The following is a 21,517-nucleotide window of genomic DNA, read 5'->3' as shown; positions in this document are numbered from 1 at the left end:
AACTGATTGAGACTGTACCCAACTCTTCAGAGAACCAATTATTTTACACAATAACCTAAGCTCTCCTCAGCAGCTACTGTAAGAGAAGAACATGTCACATCCTGGTTTCAGATGGAGACAAAATACTGCCACTATTGAATTATTACAAGCTCTATCTATGCTGAAATTTAAAATGAAATCAAAATAAAAATGTATTTACAAAATTTCACATTTCAAAGTATAGTTTTGACCCTGCACTGCTTTTCTGTACCCCGTAATAGCTATTTTCATGGATCTTACGTAAGCTTGAGGTCTAGAAAATTTTCTTAGTGATCCAAATTACAACCCTAATGATGGTTATTATTCCTTTTGTTCTTATGTATTTCAGTTAGCACATCCAATACCACAAACAAGGTATCAAAATACGGACAGGCTGGCTTACTTTGAAGAATATCACAGATTCCAAACCAAAATATTCTGAATTAAGATACATGGCTTTGCTGCTAAGAAGTCTTCAGGGAATTTGAATTTTGGAGCTGAATTTAAAAAGCAAAAAAATTCCACAATCTACAAGTAAATGAAACTGCAGGTTTGCAAACTCTTCAAAAAATTCACTAAACTGCATGGACATTTCTGGCAGAAGATAGAAACTAATTGTACATTCTAATTACCAGTGTGACTACCCTGTGTCTTAGGGCTAAATTATTCCTTGTGATCTGCTCATTTAAGTGTGAAATCTTTAAGGATGTCTGTACAAGGCCAACACAATGCACTTATGCTGCCCTAGTCTTGGAGGATATATGCTAGTGGATCTACATCTGACTTCTGTTTCATTAAACATGCTTGCACATTTGCCGAAAATACTCGTTATTTTCTTCCCCTCATTATTGTCCAGATCTGCTGTGTTCCTCATTCCAGAGCACTTCACTTGCTAGGTGAATTTATTCAGTGTATGATCTCTCTAGTGTTTTGGGACTCCTCAAGCTGGAAGTCAGACTCTTTTTCTTAGATTTACAAGGAAAGAAGACATATGTTGTCATGACCCTGTGTCTGACCTCCTCTTCCTCATCATAAGCATTAGGAAAAAAATGCTGATTTCACTTGGATTTGTCAAGAGGTACAGACTTCAGAGGTGTAATGCTTTGACCCTTATGGTGGGCTCTGAAACCCAGTGAGTTACCTGATGAAACAGACTTTCTCTGGCAGTGAAGGACCTACCTACCTCCCAACAAAGGATACTGCAGAGATACTTGAACTGATGGCAGCTGAATTCAAGCGCCAGCAGTTCAGCTGTGCCTCCATGAATTGCTTTGCTTATTATTGCATTACTTATTATTTGTGGCAGGGTCCAGACACACCTACTCAGGATGGGACTAAGCTGGGTGTCTCTATCACTCAGTGTAGCTTAGATGCAGTCACAAAGATGACTGAGGATAAAAGGGATCTCTGTCTGACAGTTTTAACACAAAGTGTTTCCTGAATAAGTCAGCATATCATGAGCATAACCAAGCAGTATATTTTTAAACAGAGACGATAAAAAAAAAAAAAGATGCCAAGAGATATTTCTGACTGATATACAACCAATGAATGTATTAATGGCTTAAGTGGAGAAAGGAAAATCATGGCTATTACCTGGAACAAAATTCCCAGCAGACAGGAAAACCAATGCTTAATCTTTGGCAAAATAATCAGAACAAATGAAGTTGTACAGCCCGTGAAACAGATGAAGCCTGACCAGTGTAGTAACAGCACTATGGAAGTAAGACTAAATACAGACTGTATGTATATTACTCCACTTTGGAAGAGTCTGCACACATCAGCAGAACAGCAAAGGCCCAGGCAATGATGACCAGTTAGCCTTATAAAAGTCCCACTGAAAACAATGAGATTTCTTTTGTGACACATTATCAGGCATACACTGGAACATTTTGTTTCATAAGCTCAGGGCAAAGGGTTCCATACATGCAAAAATGCTGGATTAGTGAGAGAAGTGCTATAAACGTAAGGTAACAACTAGCAAAGGTACACAGAGATCGTCACAGGATGCATAGATATTGTAATACTGGAAAACTGATGGACTCCAATAAGGTGAATCTTTTAAAATACACACAAATCAAGCCATGGGCAAATCTCACAGGAATAAAATTTTTTATTCTATGAAACTTCACTTTCTGTTTTTGGTTTGGTTTTTTTTCTGGATTTGCACATGTATTTTTGGACTTGCTTTTAATGATAATATGCATTTAGTCCTCCATCATTCCACGAAATTTCATCCATAAAATATAAAAAAATTTAAAATATTATATTTTAAATATAAATATTTTATAACATAAAAATATAAAATATATAACCAGAAGATGTGACAGCATCTTTGATACTTGGTCTTGGACAAATTACATCCTTTTATGGTATCCTTTACAATACACATTGATAATATATGAAGGAAACAGCAGGAATCTGTAAGTTTGAAAGGTGATTTTCACTCCTCATACAAAGAAACAGCAATAAAAATAGAAGATTTATTATACAATTTACTCCTTCATTAAGCAGTAGACATTGTGTGTGTCAGCCAACAGCTATAAGGATTTCAGTACTGGTTCTGTGAAGTGTCTCATTAAAAACTGATATAAGAAACAGCAGTCTAACTTAAGCTAAACCTGATACTTTTCCTGCTTCTGTGAAGCATGCTGCCACATTTTTACAAATTACAATATGTATCTGGTTGGACGCCTGTGCAACTACCAAACATTTCACAAAAATTTTAGAACTATCACATCATGAAAAACCTGTTAAGTCAGTTGTGCATGCTAGGCAAGGAAGTAGAATGCTTCATATTTTCTTCACCTACTGAGTCTCTTCTTTCGTGAGAAAGGTGTGATATTTGACACATCTTTTGGGGAGGATTCAATCAAGTATGCATTGTTCTCTGCCATAGCCTCACAGCTGATTTTCACAGTCCATATTCTGTCTAATTTCTGAGTCACAGATGACCTTGCAGGCAATCAACTTTTGTTATTTTCTGCCAGATAGCTGGGTTGATGTATAACTCTATTTCTATAAACAGGCCATTTCCTCAGCAGGTATCTGAATTTTATCAAATGCATCATTTATCAAATGAAGCTCTTCATAGATGCTCACTTTCCTGGGTTTAAGAGTAGTTTGTACTTGAAAGAGATGATCACCATTACAAATTTTTCCCTGAAAATATTATGTATCATTGCACATAAATTCCTACATGATGCCACATTTTCATATGAACACACTCAAGTCGCATTAGTATTGCAAATTTATGCATGCAAAGTAAGCATTTGCACAAGTAAAATAAATAAAGGATTTCACAAATTCAAGGGGTTTTGGCACAACTTAGTCTGATTCTCTAAATTTAAATATCTAGGCTCACACATCCCAAATATAATGGAGTTTATACCAACTTTAAAATCTGGGATGTTTATAATGAACATTTTCTGCAATGCAAGAGAAAGGAGATATGGAGCCACCAAAAGTTCACTTTTTACATTGTCAGGACTTGGAAAAGATATGCACTTCATACTGGTGATACACAAAGTTGGCACACAGATTGTCTCTGGGGTATAGTTGTGAATGTCTAGGGACCTTAAACCTTCCTGACCATTGTGAAACTTCACTGATCTAATTCTAAATCTCACAAAGTGAAGAACAAGGAGAGTCTAATGCACAGCTGAGTTTCCAGCTGTCCAAATATCAATCTAACCACCACTGTTTCACCATGGCTAGTACATTCACTTCCTTTAGGGTGTGCATTGAGATAGACATCAGTGAGAAAAGTATATTTGGTAACAAGCAGCATTGTTTATTCATGTAAGGGAGATTTGAGAGAAAGATGTTGTGTAAAGATTTGCCAGTCATCCTTTTGAGTAAAAGGAAGAAATACAAAATACACTCACCACAGTGGACCAGCTGAACTCCTTACTGAGACAGAGTACTTTGTGAAGAAGGCGGATGTATCTGGCAAAGAAGCCTGAGCTGAAACAGTTTTTCAGCCAAAATGTATCTGAGCCATGCTGAATCACAGGGATGCTTCTTATTCCAGTAAATCTGCAGGGGCAGGTATTGTCTATGAGTTTATCTCACATGGATATGCTTGCCCTTTAAAACATCAGCTTTCTGGCCCCACAATCCACGGTGTATATGTTTAAGGCCTGAGTCTCCTTAAGCTTTTTTCATGCCTCTGCCTAATACTGTGGCAGATTATTGCCACATGAATGTTAAAAAGCTACCTAGATCTCCCACCATTGCTGGACTGCAGCCTTTAATCTCAGCTGTTAATAGTCAGTTCCTTGTCTGAAGCTATGGATTCTCCCCTCTTTCAAGGCAGTTACTGCACAGGTCTTGAATACCAAATACAAGCCCTGCGACATTTCTCTTTTACAACTGAGAAAAACTAATACAGAAGTAGAAATAAAGCCACATTCAGTCAGATGTTGCTCCTTGACATGGCAAATATATTTATGTTATATATGCAAAACTGAATCATGACAGATTGTATCTGCAGGAGGCAAAACAGCTCTGGCAAAACAAATCAAAGATTCTCTCCTCAAAAATAAATAATTGCATAATGATAACAGGTTTCAGTAAGACACTGGGGCCACATGCTGTGCTGTCTTGATTTTTGGATAAATAAACCTCTGACCCTGTTGTTTATCAGTTGAATGAACCTTTGGGACATGTGACAGTGTACAACTAGAACACGATGATTCAATGTTCAGGCATTTCTAATCAACACTTTAGAACTTAAAACACTTAATTAATAGTTAGCAAACATTATTAATTGAACCTTGCAGTGCTCTCAAGCACCTAGCTACCACTCTTTGTACCTGACAGATACCAACCCTGAGCAGTTAATTCAGCTGCTCACAGACACCACTGGAGTAGATATGGAGGCCACAAGTAGTGCTTAGGAGCTCCTTACTCATGGTGCAGTTTCATGTCACAGTGACACTTTGAAGAGCAAGCTGTGACTGAAAAGAGAAGCCTGTTCCTCATCTCCCCTGGTCTCCTGTTGCCTGTCTTACACTACATTTAGCAGTCATGCAAGCACACAGCCAAGCCACGTGATGCTCCCAGTCAGAGGCCCTAAACCTCTTGCAGACATGTGGGATCCTACCTCTCAGGAAGCCTGACCTCACTGGACATGCCTCTGTATAGCAGAAGGGAGTCCAGCATGTCAGACTGCTTCACATGAGCGCCATAAGGAATGGGCAGCTGCTGCATCCAGAGCCTCACAAGCCTTAGGATGGCCCCCTTATCTATGAAATGTTCTTCTAGAAAGGACTCATCTCATGCATAAGGCTGACAGAATATCTTTAATCCAGGATTATTAGTAAAAAGTTTCCTTTTTGCATTTCTGTCTTTAAGATTGTTATCATAGAGATGCCACCATGGTTAACCTTCTGCTGCTATTTGTGCTTTTTCACAGTAAGAGTAACTAGTATTTAACAATAATCATTACTTTTCATGAAATATGACTGGGTGTTTTACTTACTTTTTCAGAGAAAGTATTTAAAGATATATTTTGCTCACTGAAGAATGAATTTATTTTTAATTTTGTCACATTTAGTAATGTTCTTATATACAGGATTTCACTGTAAACAGAGGACCAGTCAGTGTTCTACAATTTAGCTTGTAATTATATATTGGTAATTGCATATCTAATAGTAAGGTTGTAATTAGGATCATCCCCACAGTTCAGGTTAGTCTTAGCTCTGAGGTCATAGGCAATTAGGTGACTCAACCAAACATCATAACACTTAACCACATGTTTTTTATTGCTGGCTCTATTACTTGAAATACAACCATTAAATAAGGATTGTGCATACTTGGTCATCTGTCTGCAAATATGATCACTATTTTCAAGCTTCTCTGCTAGAATTACCTTGCTCTCCTTCCAACTATTCACCTCCAGCTATCAATTTTAATTTTTATGGGGGCTGTAGATTTTCAGACCTTCCTGGGGCTTTTGGGAAGAACCTGCTTTATCTACACAGTGACTGTTCTGTGACTGAGCTGCTGGACAGAACAGTTCCAGGCTGTCAGGAAAGCTGTTCTCCTATCCCAAGCAGTGGGTACTCCCTCCCATCCACACTGCTATGTAAACAAAGGGCAAAGCACTAAAAACCTGTTGAGACCTCTGATTTCCTGGCTCACAGGAACCCCTGATCCTGCTAATCTGCAGCTGCTCATGCTTCCAGCATTCCCCACATCTCCATGCTCCTGAAAATCATCCATAAGTGTCCAGCTTTTCAAATGACTGTTCTAGCTCTTCCACATTTTCTTCCCTATTTGTAGCAACTGCTTCACTCATTATCTCTCTGATTTTCCTACTCCATCACATGTCCCACGAGCCTGCCATACCACCTGCCTTTCTCCCTTTCTTCTCCTTTATTCTCTTTCACATCAATATACCTGAGCACCTTTGCAGCTTCACATACTTCCAAACTTCCTTTCTCCTTCCATTCTCCATGATTCTCTGCCCAGATAAGGTCTCACTTTATCCCTTTCCATGCATGTGTCACTGGCAACTTGATGTTAGTGCTTCTTTCTTTCAGAGTTCTGTTTTGGATCCTGAGAGGACTCTTCTCCTCTTCTGGCTTTAGAACTCACCATAAACAGTGCTAGAAAAAAAAATAAATAAAAAAAGTTCACACTAGTAAACATAAGAAAATTAAAACACTCCTAGTCAGGATCACAGAAGGAAAAGCATTGAGTTCCACAGGTTTACAAGCCACAGAATCCAGCACCTTCTTCAAGGTTAATTTTTGATCTATGTTTACAACAAAGTCCTTCTGAAAAAAAAAATAGTTAATTTAGATATCATTCCCATACAGAACACTGTACAAACACAATTTAGATAGTTAAGATGTTGGCAGTAACAGCATCTGGCCTTTGAAAAGTTCTTGTAAAAAAGCCCTTGACCAACACACTTTATACTGGACTGTAATAACTTGGTAAACTGCACAGTGGTTTCTAGAACCAGACTCTACATCTGTGAGGAGCAAACAGAAAACTGAAGGACAGAGGAGCAAAGTTTGGGTCAACTAAGCTGTTTAACTGAGCAATTGAAATATTTTATCAACAGGGTATTCAATTTTCAGGCCTTCTCTGAACTTCTTAGTTTTGAGTTTTGTTTGTTTGACAGCTGTAGTATCTCATAGCTCTCCCTGGAGAGTTTGCAGGTCTTTTTTCTTACTCTAAAATCAACAGTATCTGTTGTCAACCTAAGCTCCAGCTCAGATTCTGCACCTGTTCTACTTCAAATACTAGCAGGGATTAATTAGGCTCATTTCCCATACTCTCCTGATGCTGAATTACAGGTATTGCTCAACCACATAGCATGAAGATTTATTGAGAAACAGCAAACCAAGAAGGCTTTGCCCAGCTCATGTCACCAGCAAGCTAGCCTAAAGGATTTTATTTGAGCAAGTGGAGTTTGGTCTCGTTTGTTTACTGGCAATGATGGTCTTAATTCAATTTGTGACCTTTCTTGTTACCTAGCTGGCAAAGAGCTAACACGGACAAGGTGGATGGAGCTCTGAGAAAGGTTATGTACTGAGTGGCATCCCTGCCCATGGTAGGAGGGACTGGAACTAGATAACCTTTAAGATCCCTTCCAAGCCAAACCATTCCCTGATTCCATGAGTGTATGATAACATTCAGTCCTTGCAATTTGCAGAACTTGTTTTCACTTATTCTCAAAATGTACTGTGGTATGAAAATGCAAAATATATTAACAAGATTTGATTGTTGGAAACTGGAGCTAAATCGGGTCAGAAATGAAGAATTACCAGGCTTAAATAAGGATGGGAACAGCAAGCACGTGTGTGTCGGCATTAACTGCTACTCTGTTAGAGCGCGGCTAAAGAGCAAAGGCTTCTCTGAGGAAGTGCCGCTGGTCACCAGCACACCCATACCTAAAAATGTGCAATAACTAAAGGAAGGATGAGCAGTAACTGAAGCAATAAATACACATCCCAGGAGGAGCTTACGGACTGTACACGCAGACCGAGGGAGGGCGGCCATCGCCTCATGCGCCAGAGTGTCTCCGTGAGAGAAGACGGAGCAGGCCGGCGGGACATCATGTACCCCGGGGAGCAGAGCATAGGAGAACAACCCGCGCCGACTGCAAATTCTCCGGCCTCTCGAAGCCCCTCCCAGCACCCTAGCCTCTCCCATGCGACCCTTCCAAGCCTTTCCCGCCGCGCCAGCCCCTCCGTCCCCTCACGGCCGGATCCGTCCTCCGTCCCGCCCTCGCTCGCCATTGGCCGTCGCTAGCGCGGGGGGCGGGGCGTGCCGCGGCAGAGCCGGCGCCTGCGCGATGCTCCTCCGCCCCCTTCGGGCCGGCTTCCCGCTCGCGGGGCTCTGCTTCCGGGTCTGGTCGGGAGTTCGGTCGCGTCTGTCGGGGTCGCCGGGGAGCGGGGCCGCCGCCGCCGCCGCCGCCGGGGGGGGCGGCATTGCGCGGCAGGGCGGCGGGAGGGCCGCGGGGAGGCGGCGGCGGCTCCCTCCGAGGCCTGATCTGGCCCGCCGCCGCCGCCGCTCGGCCAATGCGCCCGGAGCCATGGACAAGATCCTGGAGGGGCTGGTGAGCTCTTCGCACCCGCTGCCGCTGAAGCGGGTGATCGTGCGGCGCGTGGTGGAGTCGGCGGAGACGCCGCTGAGCCAGGCGCAGTGCCGCGCCATGTTCGCGCTCGGCACCCGGCTGGTGCTGCAGGGTCCCGACCCCTTCCAGCGGCAGGTGGGGCGGCAGGTGCTGGACGCCTACGGCCGCTTCCACCGCGCCGAGTTCGAGGCTTTCTTCAACCGCGGGCTTGTCCTCGGCCTCCTGCAGCGAGGCTACGGCGAGCTGAGCAACCGCGACCCCGCCATCCTCGACTACATCCAGGCGGGGCTGCGCCTCATCATGAGCTGCCCGTCGGTGCTGGAGCTCTTCGAGCTGCTGCAGGTGGAGGCGCTGCGCCTAGTGTGCGAACGGCCGGCGCCGCCGCTCTGCGCCCGCCTCTGCCAACTGCTGGGCGACTTCCCGCAGTGCCTGCCCCGCGGCAGGAAGCTCTCGCTCGCCTTCTGCCAGCAGCTGGTGCGCAGTATCGCCCACTTCCAGAGCCAGGGCACCCGAGAGGCCGAGCTGCGCCTTTACGTCTCGCACGTAACGCAGGTCAGCGCTCTGCTCAGGAGCGTCTGGAAGGCCGAGCCCGACACGCTGCTGCCCTCCCTTCAGGAGCTCTTCGCTGTCATCTCTGCCGCGGGTGAGCGGGAGCGGCGTGGAGTAACGGGGGCGTAGGTTATTCAGAGAAGAGAAAAAGCTTTAACGTAAGCAGTGGGCGCTTTGCAGCAGGTTTTTATCAGGTTTTTAGGTGCTTTATCACACAGATACTAAAATGCAACTTCCTGACTGTCGAGAAAGCAAAGCCTTTTTTATTTCCTGCCCACCCCCCAAAAGCTTGAGGAGGAATACTGATTTATTTTGCTTCAGAGCAGGATTGTGTTGTGTCATGCAGTGCTTTAAATCATATACCGAAATGAGGTTTTGGGTGCCCTATTAAGGAAGATGTAAAACTATCAATAGTAAAACTCTTATAAATATCTCAAAGGCTCTTGCCAGGAAATTGGTGTCACACTCTTTGGTGGTGCCCAGCAACATGACAAGGGGAAAAGGCCGTAAACTTAAAACATAAGTTTCACCTTAACATGAAGGACTTGTTTAGATTGAGGGTGGTGGAGCACTGGAACAGGCTGCACATGGAGGTCGTGGAGTCTCCCTCTCTGGAGAGAGGGAGACCCCACTTGGTTGTGTTCTTGTGTTACCTGCTCCAGGTGACCCTGCCTTGGCAGAGGGGTTGGGCTACATGGTCTCCAGAGGTCCCTTCCAACACAGTTCTGTGATTCGATGAAAAGCTGCTCCTTCTTCTTGCTCCTTGGAACTGTTTAACAAATCAGGATTTATAAATACATATAAGTAATATATGTAAAAGCAATGTATAAAATTTTAGGAAGCATCCAATGCCTGAGTAATGGAAATGTGATTGTAAATAGGTCCTTTCTGACTTCTGAAATCAGTGAAGTTCTATAACAGTTCCCATTGCCAAGTGCCTTTGCTGTTGAGGCACCTGGGAAATTTGACATTGCGTTTTGCCATAAGTGATATGGTTAGCAGAGAGTTGTTGAGATAGGATGTGGGGAATACCAGCTGCACTAAATTCCTAGGCTTAATATGAAATATAATAAACAATTTATGGTACTTCTTTTTAGAAAAATACAAAACCTACTTCTCAATTCCAGTTAGAGTGGAGGAGGAAGTAGTTGGCAGATTGTCACTTTCTTGCATGGCTATGAAATGAACTAATGGAGTTTGTAATTCATTGCTGTTCATTGTCCTTAATTCACTAATGTGTTCTAATTTTGGTTTGGTTTGTGATAATAGAATGCAAGATATACGATAGATTTATTGTCACTTTTAAACTATGGTGAGACTGTAGGGTGGAAGAAGCTTACTTTTTTTCTGTGAGGTTTTCTTTTTAGTTCCTTACATTGTAATATTCAATTGTTACAGATACTTCATTCGAGCCTTCTGTTGCACTGGCAAGTCTTGTGCAGCACATACCATTGCAGATGATTACAGTACTCATCAGGAGCCTTACTACAGATCCTAATGTGAAAGATACAAGTATGACTCAAGCTCTGTGCAGGTAACATATTTAATTGTGAAGGGAGAGAAAAGTCTCTTTCTTAATCTTGCCTTTCTTGAAGTTGTTACTGAAGTTCCATTAAAAAAACAGCCAAACAAAAGTGTGAAGAAGAGGAACTTTTAAAGTGGTATTCCAAGTAATGCTTTTTGGCATGTTACAATTTAAGGAGATAGATCTATCTATTTATCTATATATATATATATATATATATATATATATATATATATTTATATACGATGCTGTGGATGTTACTGGCATGGTTTCAGTTTAAGGTTGCTGCCTTCATTGCTATTGTGGCTTCATTCTCCAACCCTTCCAGGGTGGATGAAGAGGGTTAAATAGAAACTGAGAGGAAATACCTGTGTTCCTCTTAGATGACATCTTAAATGAGGTCTTCTGCCTTATGGAAGATGGTGTAAGTAGGAAACTTCATAGGGTTTACAGTCAAGCTGAGAAACAAGGCCTTGTTTTCAGAAGATAAACCTTTCTGCTTTTCCAAGAAGCAGGGTAGCATTCTCATGTGATAGTATTAACCATCATGTCCTGCTCTGAAGAGAGGAGCCAGTTCAAAATGAGTTTTACTGCTTTTTTTTTTAAGGTTTTTTTTCCTACTTAGATATCTTAATATTTTTTAAGAAGGATTCACAGAGAACAGCCTCTGTTACCCTTTTCACTCAAACCCTCATAGGTTTTTGGATGTTCTTTGAATGATAGAGAAATAGAAATGATGTAAAAGCAATTGCATATTATGTTTGTCAGTAATCTTACTTTGAGTAAATGTGGTGTAGATGAGTAGCAGTGTAAACAGACTGGGATTCAGATTGCAATCGTGATTATTATCTTCAGATATGCGAATAATAGTGATGCAGAAAGATGACAGTGATAGAAGGATGAAGACCTTGAAGTTCTTTTTTTGAAACCCAATTAAACGCAATTGAAGAAGCTGTTACTGAGCACTGAAGGGTAGGGAAATGGGTAATGCAGTTAAAAAGGGAACTATTAAAATTTATATTGTTTAAACAATAATATTTAAGAAGCCTTAAACTAAGTGTTCAGTGTCTGCAATGTTATTACTTTTAATACATCCATTTGAGTGTACTGTAATACTTAAGCACTCATGTAGTGTAGCACTTTAATATCTTGGTGGGCTTTCTCACACTGAAAACATTCCTTGTGTTTACAGTAAGTTGAGAAGCTGTATTTCAGTCAAAAACATAATGAAAAGAAGCAGCATAAATAATACAATTTGGGGTAAGACATTGTTTAGGGACTTTAAGAGAATCTCCTTGACTGAAGAGATTTCATCAAAACTGTGTTTTGAGTCTAAAGGTCAGAGCTGAGAAATTAAGGATTTGGTCATGCAGATAGTTTGCCAGTAATGTGCTGGTGATTAATTTTCAAGTTAGTGTAGTTTTAACATTTATGTTGCATTGTTGCATCAAGACAGTGTAATCATGTAAGTGGAGCTTGAGAACGGCTTCGCTGTGTCATTCTGCTTAGGGAAGTAATGCGGTACTGAGCTTTGGTTACAGTAGGAGCTGTTATTATCAAATAAGTGCTCTGTTTTTTTGGTACCAGCCATGTGATGGGTGAGTTTTTCTCTTGTTTTTGAAATGGAAGGATAATCTTACTTGCTTTGTTCATTCTTTGAGGTAATACTCTCTCTCTTAAGAGCCTCTAGTTTTGTTCCATGGAACTTTGTTTGTTCCATGGAACCTCATGTCACCACTGCATCCAGTTTCTTTTTCTACCTCTGGCAACCCTTTGCAATTATTACTCTCTTCTGGCTTAGTGAACCAATTGTTAAGAGGTTAATGCAGCTGGAATGTCTGAAGCACCAAATGACTATGCAGTCATCAGGCTTGCAGCATTCCCAGGAGATGCAAAACTCCAGGCACAACAAGGTCTGATGAGAGTTAGCAGAGCTTTTGGTGACTGTAAATTAGAGACCTTGTTGCTCACTTCCCAAGTATAACATCTGTGGCACTGCAGAGTCTTATCAAAAGTTCAGCACAGAATAGTAAATAATTTATATTTAACAAACTCATAAATTTAGTTTGTTCAGAGTGGGCGGTATATTAGACACAAGATCATGTTAGAATTTGGCTTGAGCTGTTTCTGATTGATTCAGCTGTCTCCTGAAACCTTACCTGAAGCATCAGTAAGGAAAAGCAGAAAATTGTTGAATCTCACTGGGGATATATGGGTACTTTAAAAGTCTAATTCAGAACTCTGGGAGGAAATGAACTGGCTGTACTCTGGATCCTGACAAGTATAATGCTTCTTTGCACTTCAACCCAAGTATCTTTGTTAAGAGAAATTGAAAATTTTGCTAAAAAGAACTCCAGATATAACCAGGTGCTCTGTCCTTTTGGGAAAAAATGTAAAATTCTGTAAAAGACTTGTAAGTTATTGGTGGTGACAGGTAGTCTGAGGATCTTCTGTTGCTATTTTGGGGTTTTTTTCCTAATCTGAGGGACTCACAACTGAGCAGCCAGATTCTTTGATGTGGTGAAGAAGATACTTTGTGAAAGAAGTTTCTGTCCGAGGTTGCACAAATAATTTTTTTTTTCTATTCAAAGATATCAAAAATACTGTCCTTACTGGGCACATATGTGGGTAAAAGACCTGCTGATTTTAGGGTGGTATGAGGCAGAGGATCCTCTTGAGGCTTTTAAGGTTCTCTTAATCTAGTCAAACCCAAAAAAGCATCCACTGTTTATATTCATGATCATCATGGCCCATACTAGTATCTGCTTAAAAATGCACTCATTGATTGAAACAGAGCAGAAGCCAAGTAAATGCGACCAAAATACCTGATCTTCACCTATGAGATCTAAGATGTGATGCTTTTTGAGACAGTCTCAAGCAGGTCTGCAAGTTCACTTCTGTCTCTTCTGGCTTTTGTTTCTGCTCTCAAAATCATTAACTCTCAGGTTAACTGTCAGATGTTTTAAAATAGTGGTTCTGATGTAGGGCTCTACAGCATACTTGTCTAAACAGTTAAGAAAACAATATATTGTCATTCGGTTTAAATTAGCTGTGCAGATGTTTCTGCTGAAAAATATCAAGCCTACAAATCAAGGAGGGGAAGATTTGAAGATGATTGGTTTATGAGTTGTGGGGTCTTTTTTTAGGTTAAGGTTATTTCTTCGCAAACAAAAACAGTTTGAGCCTGTGTTTTTTATTCTCTGTTTTAGAGGATATATGGAAAGGTTGCTCAGGATGAACATGTTTGAATTCAACATCTTGAGGAAATGAGAGCTTTGTGTAAATTCAGAGCACTGATTATGATGTTGTCGTGTTTTTTTCCCAAATTTTTATTTATAGTAATAGGGAAGAAATTTGGTAAGATTTGTGCTTGTTTGTTAAAAAGACAGTTCTAAAGATCCCTTCTTTTAGAGAAACCTCTGAACTTTATATGTGCAGATTCTAAGATATATACATTATAACTTGTCTCAATATCTGTCCGCTCTTATAGTAGAAAGTTTTTTCTTCCACGTAATTAGTGCTGCCTCATCTTGTTTGAAGAAAGGAATCTTATGGACAATGAAAGAAAATTCAAACTATTGCCTAGTAAAATCTCAGAAGAACAAAGTCTAGATTTCATGTTTTAGCTGGCACTCCCTTGCAATATTGTCTGTGTCTTAGAATTGTTTCAACACATCTTCTTGTCTACCTTAAGGATCAGTATAAACTGGCTATTAATTTAAAATACCTCTGTTTTCTGTTCCTGATATTTCACTGTTTGTTCTAGGCACAGGAGGTTCCTTCACTTTTTTCTTAGCTCAAGCGAAATGCTCCCTTTTGAGATGTGTGCAAACCCCAGACTGCTCAGTGTATTTAAAATGACTAGATTTTACTATTAGAGTGTTTGTGTTGGCTTCTGGGAGTGTAGCTGTAAGTTGTAGAATCTTACTTAGTAGTCAGTTTTGGTCTGCTTCAGATTAAAAGGTGTTAGAGGGGACGTTACCAGGTACAGGCACGTTTTCAGCAGTAAGTTTTTGCCATATGTTAGCTCAATGTCTGTAACATCAGAGTGCATTTTCTAGACGAAAAAGAGGCAATACAAAATATTGACTTTTTTATGATAAGGTATTTTTGGGGATGTATATTTACTTAAAATGTATTAAATAAATCATTATTAATTTCAGAGTTAAATGACTTGAGATAGAATCAAAATTAATTTACCACTTGCCCAACATTCCTGCATTACTTATTGTGAGTCTTATTGCATAAATTCCAAGCTAATATTGAGTATCTTTTGTGTTGAGATTAAAGTTAGTGGCATATTGGTTTTCTTATATTTTTTGTTCTCCTATTGCCTTGCAGAATGATTGACTGGCTGTCCTGGCCTCTGGCTCAGCATGTGGAAACATGGGTGATTGCACTGCTGAAAGGATTGGCTGCAGTCCAGAAATTTACCATCCTCATTGATGTCACTCTGCTTAAGATCGAATTGGTGTGTTGGAAAAAAGCATTCAAAACTGAGGGAGAGGGAAAGGAATTGCTACCAGCTATGCAATTGTGTAGCATCCTTTTTATTGTAACATACAGTATCTTCTTACTCCGCAAATATGATGTAAATGTATATGTATGATATATGTAAAAATGTATGTAAATGTATAGCTGTCACTTGCATGTAATGATTTTTTCTATTTCAGATGGCTGTGTGTTTGAAGATTGGTTTTTGTGTTTACTGAAATTTTACTTTGCAGATTAACTGAAATAAATGTGGGTTTTTTTAGGTCTTTAATCGACTTTGGTTTCCTCTAGTGAGGCCTGGTGCCCTTGCTGTCCTTTCCCACATGTTACTTAGTTTCCAGCATTCTCCAGAAGCTTTTCATTTGGTGAGTTACTGTTTTTCAGTGCTTTGAAATGTCACTCACTGTGTGATTTCTGAAATGGGTGTAAAGAGCATCAGAATTGATGTACTTGGATTTTGTCTGTTGGAAGGTCCTAGAATCAGGTTCCTGTGGTTACAGGAAGGCTTTTTAGCTTCCAAATTCAATCACTTCATATATAACTGGAAACAAGCAGTCCTTCCTTGTATGTACCTATTTCTGGCAGGAGTATTTGGGCACCACGTTTTGACTGTGTGCTTCTGGAAATCATTTTGTGTGTGTGAAATTGGCTGATAAAGTTGGGCGGCAAGTAGGTTTTTGAGGGCAGCTGTTTGGGGAAAACAGGTAACAGAGATGATCTGCTATATGTAACCTGGTCACCCTGAATAGGCTCATGAGACCAAGAAGTACTTAACTTCCAGAAAGCTGTGCTGTCTGGTCAATGTTTATGGGCAAATTAAAGGTCACCATTTTTAATGACCCCTTTTCAAAATGCATTCCATTAGTTAAGGCCATAGATAGGAGGGCATGACAGTGGCTGTGTTAATACAGCAAGGTGTTCCCACACTTGGTGTTCAGCTTAAAGTTTAGGAGAAATATCTGAGATTTAATAGTAACAGCCTGGCACATTGTTTCTAAGCTGTTCCTAAGGCTTTGAAGGGATATCAAGCCCTTTGTTTAATGTCAGAGTAATTGCCTTATGCCCATTACGCTGGTTTTTAACAAGAGATCTCTGAAGTTTCTCCACTGCCCTGATCTTGTCTTAGGATAGAAATTTCAGTTAAAATTAAAAGCTTTGAATATGTTCAAAACATAAATATTTCATATATTTTTCTGTCTTGCTTCTTTTTTCCTGAGAGAGACAAAACATTAGAAAAAATGTAAAATGTGAGATAGCCTATTCTAGAAAGAGGAATTTGATTTACCAAAGAAAACTTCTATTGGAGGCTGCATACTGTGCTGCATAAATACCTCCCTGTAAGATTTCATGACCATTTTTCCTCAATTTTAAACAATTTTCTTCACTATTATTTTTTTTGTGCTACTACCATTTAATATTCTGTAATATCTTCCTTCACTTTTAAGTGCTTGTTTACTTTTTTAATTACAAATAGTCTTATTATGAAAGTGTCAAATGAACATTTGATAAATAGAAATGAATTTACTTGATAATGCATCTGAAATTACATTCCCTCTCCTTACACTTGAGCATCATTAGCATAAGTTAGTTTGATATTTTTGTAGCAGAAGCAGTCTTGTACTTACGATGTAGCACTTATGATCATCAAAAATCTACTGATAAATAAAAGTTTAATGCAACCTCTAGCCAGAAGAGATAATTCTGTGTGTATTCAAGGTGTAACTTTCAGTATTATCCAGCCTGCAGAATTTGACTCTCTTTGATAGAATTGAAAACCTATCCTTTTTCTGTTCTTCCCATGTGCTTTGTCTGTTCAGAATTATCGTATCTCACATCTACTTGATACAAAGCTCCTTCTTGGAGCTCAGTAGTTGCTTTCTCATTGCTGTGTACCCACATTTATAAAGTGGAAGATGGAAATTTTTCATTGCAATAGCTTTCAGTATTGACTTGTGATACAGCGAACACTTCATCTTTGCGTTTTTATTTTTAAACAGTGGATATCTTGCTTACCTAAAGAGCAAGATTTATCAGAGGTGTAGAAATATTTTTTATACCCAAAGAATAACCAATATTTGAAAAAGTGACAAATCTGTATTTTGCAACTAGCCCTTTTTACTTTGGTGTTTGGAACTATATGAGTTCTTGTAATTGGTGTACCTTCCTCAGATTCCTATATTCTTATGATTCCTGTTCTGTATTTTATGCCTTTAACTTACAAATTGTTTGGTAGTAATTAATGATGAGAAATTATTCTATGAACTTCTTTCACAGTTAACCAATCTTAATCGCTTGGAAACTGGCAAAGGTGTGTGAAATACTTTGGTTCACAATCAGAAGTCCCTGCTCTTTGTAAATTGCTTTGACATAAACTTCTACTTGATGTCTTAAGGCTAATGTCTCACACATTTGAAAGTAGAGAGCTGTGCTGAAGAAGAGGAAGGAGATGAAGTAAACATTCCTGATTCTAATCTGACCCAATTTAAAGTACTCCTGAATCTGAACTAAGTCTCAAATAGGTTACTGTAGCTGTGGTAAACTTTCACCTTGTAATAAATGACATGGCTGTCGTTTATGGAGCTGAGCTGCCTCACTAGGTGGAGCTATGGGCCAGTTTCCTTCTTGTAGGGATAGCAGGAATGTATTCGTTGGCTCATAAGTCCAAGCATTAGATTCTGTTAAAGGAAAATTTAGAGGTTTGTTTTAAAAAACATGTCTGTGAAATCAGAACAAGATACTAAACTCTTAGTATCTTTTACAAATTAGTAAATTTTACACATTTAAGTAGGAAATACCCTTGAGAAATGGAAAGTTTATTGCATGAAGTTGATTTTAGGCACTCAGCACATCCAGGCAATTCCAGTGTCCCAGCTGTGACGGCACAAAGTGTTAGGAATACAGAACAGCATTTTCACAGAGTAACTTAGACAAAAGCTTAGATGTCCTTGGACACACAGTCCAAAGCAGAGGATGACAGCAGATTACTTGGAAGCAAAGCTAATATTAGAATGGAGACATTCAATCTGACACGCTGTCCCACCTAAGTCCCATCTAAGTGGCACAAAAGCAAAATGTTTGCAGTTAATATCCTTAATAAGATGAGTACTTTTGGACACTTGACTGTTTGAAACCTTAGCATGCACCTTTTAAGTTCATAATGTTCCTTTTAAAACTTGCTATGTGAGCTAAAGAGAGCATTAAATAATTAATTGTGCTGCTTGAAAATTGTCGTGTAAAGAATCATGTATGTTTTTCAAGTCATTGTCTCTCAACCACTTCATATTTAATAACAAAAGATCCCCTGTCATTTGGCATGTATAAACCAATGAAGTTTAATAAAGTATTTTGTAGAAGAAAAAAAAACAATGAAAAAATGCAGTTAACACCTTTTTGTTTGTTTGTTTTCCCATTCAGATTGTCCCACATGTGGTCAGTTTGGTTCACTCCTTCAAAAGAGATGGCTTGCCTTCCAGTACAGCCTTTTTGATGCAGTTGACTGAGTTGATACACTGTATGATGTATCATTATTCAGGTTTTCCAGAGCTCTATGAACCCATTCTGGAAGCTGTTAAGGTACATTAGGAATGTTAAGAGCATGGAATGTTTTTTTGTTTTCCCAGATGTGAAGCTGTAGATCCACAGATCCAAATTCTTTAGAACTTCCACATGGAGAAAAGAGCTAACCACATAATCTCATGTCAATCCTGTGTTTGAAATATAAAATAAGTATAAAGCTTTGAAGAAGAAGGTTGCGGGGAGGGAAGGGAAAAGGGCGGGGAGTCTGTTGTATCTCCTAGGCTATCAGGGACAGCAGCAAGACCTTGAAGGAGAACTGGGGAGCAGGGGAAGATAGAATACTGCTGAATGGCAAGACCTGTTGCAGAAACAAATAAAGAAACCTATTAAGTGTGTTAAATGTTTCTCTTGTAGGATATGCCCAAACCCACTGAAGAGAAGATTAAGTTGATCCTCAGTCAGAGTGCCTGGACTTCTCAATCCAGTTCTTTGCCATCTTGTTTATCTAGACCTTCTGGAAAATCTGAAACTGGGAAGACAGGCCTAATAAATCTAGGAAATACTTGCTACATGAACAGTGTTATTCAGGCACTTTTTATGGCTACAGAGTAAGTGCTTCTTAACAGCTTGTTTCATTGCAAATCTTGCAGTTACTGCATTCTTGATTTTCACACAGTAGTAACATGTCCTGGGGTCTCTCACCTTGCTAGAACTGAGTGGGTTGTTTCGCACTCAGTTATTGATTGCTTTGTTCAAGTTCAGCTCTGGAAACTGCAATTTTAGGCACTAAAAATCCTGATCCTTCTGCCCAGGGTCAAAAGACAAGTCATTTTTCCCTCACTGTCCTTGCTCACTCACTACTGTATTGTAAAATTTTTTGGTGATGCTTTTGTTATAATCTGGAAGGGAATTTTAAAAGTCTGTCTGTATCCCATTCCTACACATTTAAATTTTAAAAGTAGGTATTTTGCAGTTTAATTCTTACCATACAGTAATTTTATATCTGCACTAGAGGAGAGTTCCAGTATTAAAGGGAAGTGTTGTGTTTTGCTTTCTTTCAATTTGAAGTAATTATCTGAGCTGAAATGATAACTGCATTGTTGGAAGTCTAGCAAGGAAACTGATGTCTCTCCCTTTCATTTCAGTTTCAGAAGACATGTTTTATCTCTGAATCTAAATGGCTGTAATTCCCTAATGAGAAAATTACAGCATCTTTTTGCGTTTTTGGCCCATACCCAGGTATGTCGGTTTTTCATCTGCTTTTCTTTAAGCTTAGATCCATATACCAAAATTGAGAAACAAGCATGATGCCATGGGAGCCCTCTTGAGTATTTCAAATACAAATATTATAGTTTTGTATGGGAATGAGTCTGCCTTCAAATGCTCAGATGGTGTGGATGGACTTAAGAAATACATGTTTCTCGAGGTGGAATATGTTGGCATTTTGTTGTTTCTATTAATAGATAGTGATAGGTTTTCTTTGAGAAGCAAGAATCAAAAAATCCAAATAAGACCTGAGTTGATATACAAGCTGATTTTATCTATCTTTCTAGGGTAAACTGTGACCTTCTTCATTGATATTTACACTAAATTTTATTGTAGTTCAGATTCTAATGTGAACATTATTAGCTGTTCAAAACATTTTGCTAATGGTGGAAAGGCACAAGACACTTCTGTTCTCTTTGAATTATAGCAATAAACTTCTGAAGAGAATGAGGCTGGATCAGCTTCAAAATAAATGGGTACTTATGAAGTGCTGGTGTTCTGAAGAAAGCAAACAGGTTTTTTAATTCACCAGCAAGAATGGTAGCTGCTATAATACCTGGCTTGTACTCACTAAACACTAATATTTGCCAGCAGAATAAACTATTTTTATCTTTGTACTAGAGGTGATTGCTACAAAATTAATGGCTCTCACTTTGTATGATTAAGTTGTTTAAATGTTTGTGTACCTTGTGTTTCATTCAGCTACTCTGCGATAATATAGTCCATAGTTCAACTGTTAATATTAAAATAATATAACCAACTTTTTAAGTTGTTCCTATGTTATCTTGCCTGTTCTCTCACTTGAACAGAGGGAGGCATATGCTCCTAGAATTTTCTTTGAAGCTTCCAGACCACCATGGTTCACTCCTCGATCCCAGCAGGATTGTTCGGAATATCTCAGATTCCTGCTAGACAGGTATGGTTATGGTACCATTAATGGGAATGAATCTACAGCCTTACCACATAATGTTGAACTCTTAGGAGCAGTTGTGTAATAGTTCCAATGCGTGAGTAGGGATCAGGAATTTTCAACCTCATTCTTGTCTTTCTCTGATTTTCTGTATAGTCTACAAACTGTTTTTCTTCATGAGTTTAGTCTGTAGTAAAGTCTGGATGCCATCTTGAATCCACATAATTGAGAACAGGTAACAATGTGCCATCTTGATAAATCTAAACATGGGTGTTGTGTTCAAGTTGTGGTCCTGTTGTTAAATTAATGTAGTTGGTGAAAGCAGTTTAGTTGTGCTTCTGGAATTTTATGTTGGTGGAGACAGCTGTATTTCATATAAGGTGCATAAGTCACAAAGAGATGTACATGTCTTTATAACCAGTTAATTAAGCAAGCAAATTAACTGTGGCAGAGATAAATCAGTAATACCTAAATTAAATAACTAAATAAATAATATTTTATTTAAATTTATTTAATTATTTAAAATAAATAAATAACCCACTTTATTTTTGGCTTGCTAAATGGGGCTTAAGCAATATTACTTTAAGACACATTCCACTTCTGGAGAAATTTATCTCAATAGTGAAATAGTGTTCTCTCTTTCCCC

The 21,517-nt window shown here is 39.2% G+C and overlaps 1 protein-coding gene and 1 long non-coding RNA gene across 2 annotated transcripts in view; one reads left to right on the top strand and one right to left on the bottom strand.

Moving 5' to 3' along the window:
- Positions 1-8,454, bottom strand: part of LOC121355703 — a 47,635-nt gene extending 39,181 nt beyond the window's left edge. The window contains exons 1-2 of the long non-coding RNA XR_005955457.1: positions 6,421-8,454; positions 3,903-4,053 (exon numbers count right to left, since the gene is read on the bottom strand). This is a non-coding gene — a long non-coding RNA (uncharacterized LOC121355703). The remainder of the gene's footprint in view (positions 1-3,902; positions 4,054-6,420) is intronic.
- Positions 8,455-8,458: 4 nt separating this feature from the next.
- USP38 (ubiquitin specific peptidase 38) overlaps positions 8,459-21,517 on the top strand; it is an 18,031-nt gene continuing 4,972 nt past the window's right edge. The window contains exons 1-8 of the mRNA XM_041471349.1: positions 8,459-9,254; positions 10,559-10,694; positions 15,027-15,156; positions 15,443-15,544; positions 18,594-18,752; positions 19,110-19,303; positions 19,841-19,934; positions 20,771-20,877. Coding sequence (XP_041327283.1) covers positions 8,570-9,254; positions 10,559-10,694; positions 15,027-15,156; positions 15,443-15,544; positions 18,594-18,752; positions 19,110-19,303; positions 19,841-19,934; positions 20,771-20,877 — 1,607 coding nt within the window. The 5' untranslated portion in view covers positions 8,459-8,569. The remainder of the gene's footprint in view (positions 9,255-10,558; positions 10,695-15,026; positions 15,157-15,442; positions 15,545-18,593; positions 18,753-19,109; positions 19,304-19,840; positions 19,935-20,770; positions 20,878-21,517) is intronic.

This window comes from Pyrgilauda ruficollis, unplaced genomic scaffold, assembly GCF_017590135.1.
Source record: "Pyrgilauda ruficollis isolate IOZ18807 unplaced genomic scaffold, ASM1759013v1 scaffold265, whole genome shotgun sequence".
Lineage (NCBI taxonomy): Eukaryota > Metazoa > Chordata > Aves > Passeriformes > Passeridae > Pyrgilauda > Pyrgilauda ruficollis.
The sequence above is the reverse complement of the archived record's forward strand: the minus strand, read 5'-3'. Positions and strand labels throughout refer to the sequence as shown.